The sequence below is a fragment of the Penaeus chinensis genome, chromosome 30 (genome assembly GCF_019202785.1).
Source record: "Penaeus chinensis breed Huanghai No. 1 chromosome 30, ASM1920278v2, whole genome shotgun sequence".
Lineage (NCBI taxonomy): Eukaryota > Metazoa > Arthropoda > Malacostraca > Decapoda > Penaeidae > Penaeus > Penaeus chinensis.
In genome coordinates, this window is record NC_061848.1 from 4,795,315 (window position 1) to 4,797,814 (window position 2,500).

General features: G+C 54.3%; 1 protein-coding gene across 1 annotated transcript in view; it reads right to left on the bottom strand.

Moving 5' to 3' along the window:
• LOC125041366 overlaps positions 1-2,500 on the bottom strand; it is a 6,563-nt gene that overhangs the window by 2,283 nt on the left and 1,780 nt on the right. The window contains exons 2-5 of the mRNA XM_047636247.1: positions 1,494-2,500; positions 1,126-1,361; positions 675-833; positions 254-394 (exon numbers count right to left, since the gene is read on the bottom strand). The exon at positions 1,494-2,500 is cut by the window's right edge and continues 133 nt beyond it. Coding sequence (XP_047492203.1) covers positions 254-394; positions 675-833; positions 1,126-1,361; positions 1,494-2,500 — 1,543 coding nt within the window. The remainder of the gene's footprint in view (positions 1-253; positions 395-674; positions 834-1,125; positions 1,362-1,493) is intronic.

Sequence of the window (2,500 nt, forward strand, 5' to 3'; positions counted from 1 at the left end):
TCTCTTTCTCTCTCTCTATTTATCTATTTATCTCTTTCTATCTCTCTATTTATCTCTCTCTCTCTCTCTCTCTCTCTCTCTCTCTCTCTCTCTCTCTCTTCTCTCTCTCTCTCTCTCTCTCTCTCTCTCTCTCTCTCTCTCTCTCTCTCTCTCTCTCTCTCTCTCTCTCTCTCTCTCTCTCTCTCTCTCTCTTTCTCGCTTTCATTCCTCCCCCCACCAATTTCCCTTTCCCCCATCCCTCCCTCTCTCTCACCTGTTCCCTGCATCCCTCCTCAACCATGTTCATCTGATGGAAGATGACGTCGATTCGTGACAGTCTCGAGCCGTAGAAGGGGTCAAGGGCGTAGATGGAGACGGTGGTCGCTTCTGGCCTCTGGGTTGTAAAAGCCTCGGCCTATTTGGGACGAAAGACGAAAAGACGATCTGTCATTTCTTAAAGTCACTGTTTGTTTTCATATTGCTCGTGTGTTTAATGCATTTTTCGTGGTGATTCTTAAATCGCTTTCTTCACATCATATGTTTATTTATTTGTTTACTTTTATATAACTATCATCGCATTCCCCCTCCCCCCCCCCCCCCCCCCAAGACTTACATTATACATCCCAATATTCATTCGATCATTAGAGACTCGCTTGTGAATATTTAAAAAAAACATTACAGCAAGGAAGATTTACCGGTTTCTGGTGGTCGACGATGCGGACTTCGGTCGGGATGTTAGTGCGGACGAAGCCTGGGTCGGAGCCTATGGAACTAGACACAACCACGGAGGTTTGTTGTTGCCTCGCCGGTTCGTTAGCTGGGACGGACACTAATGGCTGGGGATGAAGCGCCTTCTGTGGTAATTGTTGTGAAAGAGTGGGTAAGTTAATCGTTAAGATTAGGGAATGTGTATGGATGAAAGGTTGTGAGCAAAGTCAATATTCAGGTTTGTTACCAAAGAATCATCACAAAAAGAATTGCAAAAATGTCAATAATAGGCTAATACTACATAGCAAAGACGTTACTGTGTCTGACTCTAAATAAAAACAAATAATAATAAAAAATAAAAAAGGTAACAGTTGCACATAAACAGAAGACTAAACCCTACTAACTATTTCACGGACAACTAAACCTATGAACACTAACGTCATCAACGTCTTGAACCGCTGCCTGCGACTCCTGGTGCCTCTGAGGTCGTTTCAGCTCCGGGAGGTCGACGGAGAGAACGGAAGAACCCTGAGACGACGACAAGGAAGGCAGGACGACCGACGAAGAAGTGACGACCCTCACCGATTTCTGGGTGGCGGTTCGGAAGAAGATGGCGGGCTGGGGGGTCGTGACGGGGGGCGGGATGCTGGTCGTGGACGGTCTGCTGAACACCTCTGCAAGTGGGGAAGAACTTGTTGTAATTGGATTTTTCATCGTTTATGGTGAGGTCTCATAACAAGCATCCTCACTCGCACACACACCTGATTCAGCAACGCCAGTATACACACCACATGCATTTTACTTACTGGAGGTCACAGCTGAGACCTTCCGGACGCCGCCCTCCGGAACCTTCTTGGGCAGCGCGGCCTCGGGGGCGGAGGCAATGGGCTGGAATCCGCTGGAGATCGTGTGGCCCGCCGTCGAAGGGACGTTCTTGGTCAAGACGGTCTCCTGCTTGGGCGGACTAAAGCCGGACGTCACAGCGACAGGCCTGACGTTCGGGACGATGGCAGGTGCTCGGGTCGGCCTCGGGTTGGGGGAGTCGGCTCGGATGATCGGCTTGAACCCGCTCTCGGTCTGGAGGTTCTTCTCAGTGGTGGGCACGAACACGGGCTGAGGGCTGGGCTCGCGGGGCCTCACAGTGCTCAACGTGGCGGGACTGCCGGAGTCGACCCCCCGGAACACCTTGAAGTGCGTGTCGCCCTTCTTTCCCTCGTCCTGGAACGTCCCGAAGGTGTTGACGCCGCCCGACGTGTCCTCGGCGCTGACCGCGTGGCGAGCCGAGTTGGGTCCCGGCCTCTGCTGCAGCACCGGCTGCCTTGGGGCCTGTAGAGGGACGGGGTTCTGGTGGGGGTTCACAGGTCTTGGCTGAGCCGGTCGGACGCGGACGGGGCCGCCCTCAGAGCCCAGAGGCGGAGGGGGCTTCATGAAGTCGATGGTCGGGCGCTGCGGGCGTGGGGGGGCATGAGGGCGCTGGACGACTTTGTTGGAGGAGTGGGCGCGGGGAAGCTGCTGTACGCCGCGGGGAGGCTGCTGTCTGAAGGCCAGGATGGGCTGCTGCTGGGACGGCTGCGGCTGCTGCTGCGGGGGATGCGGTGCGACCTGCTGTTGTAGCTGCTGCTGGTTCTGGATGTGGGCCTGTCGGAGGTCAGGGTAGTTCTCGTCGTAGTACTGCTTGTACCGTAGATACCAGTTGTTGTACCACTCGGCGTAGCTCTGCTGGTACTCTGCCTGCTCGGGGTCCAGATGCTGCAGGTGGTGCGCCTGCTCCTGCTCGTCCCTCCTGAGGTGATGCACGTTGTAGAAGGGCAGG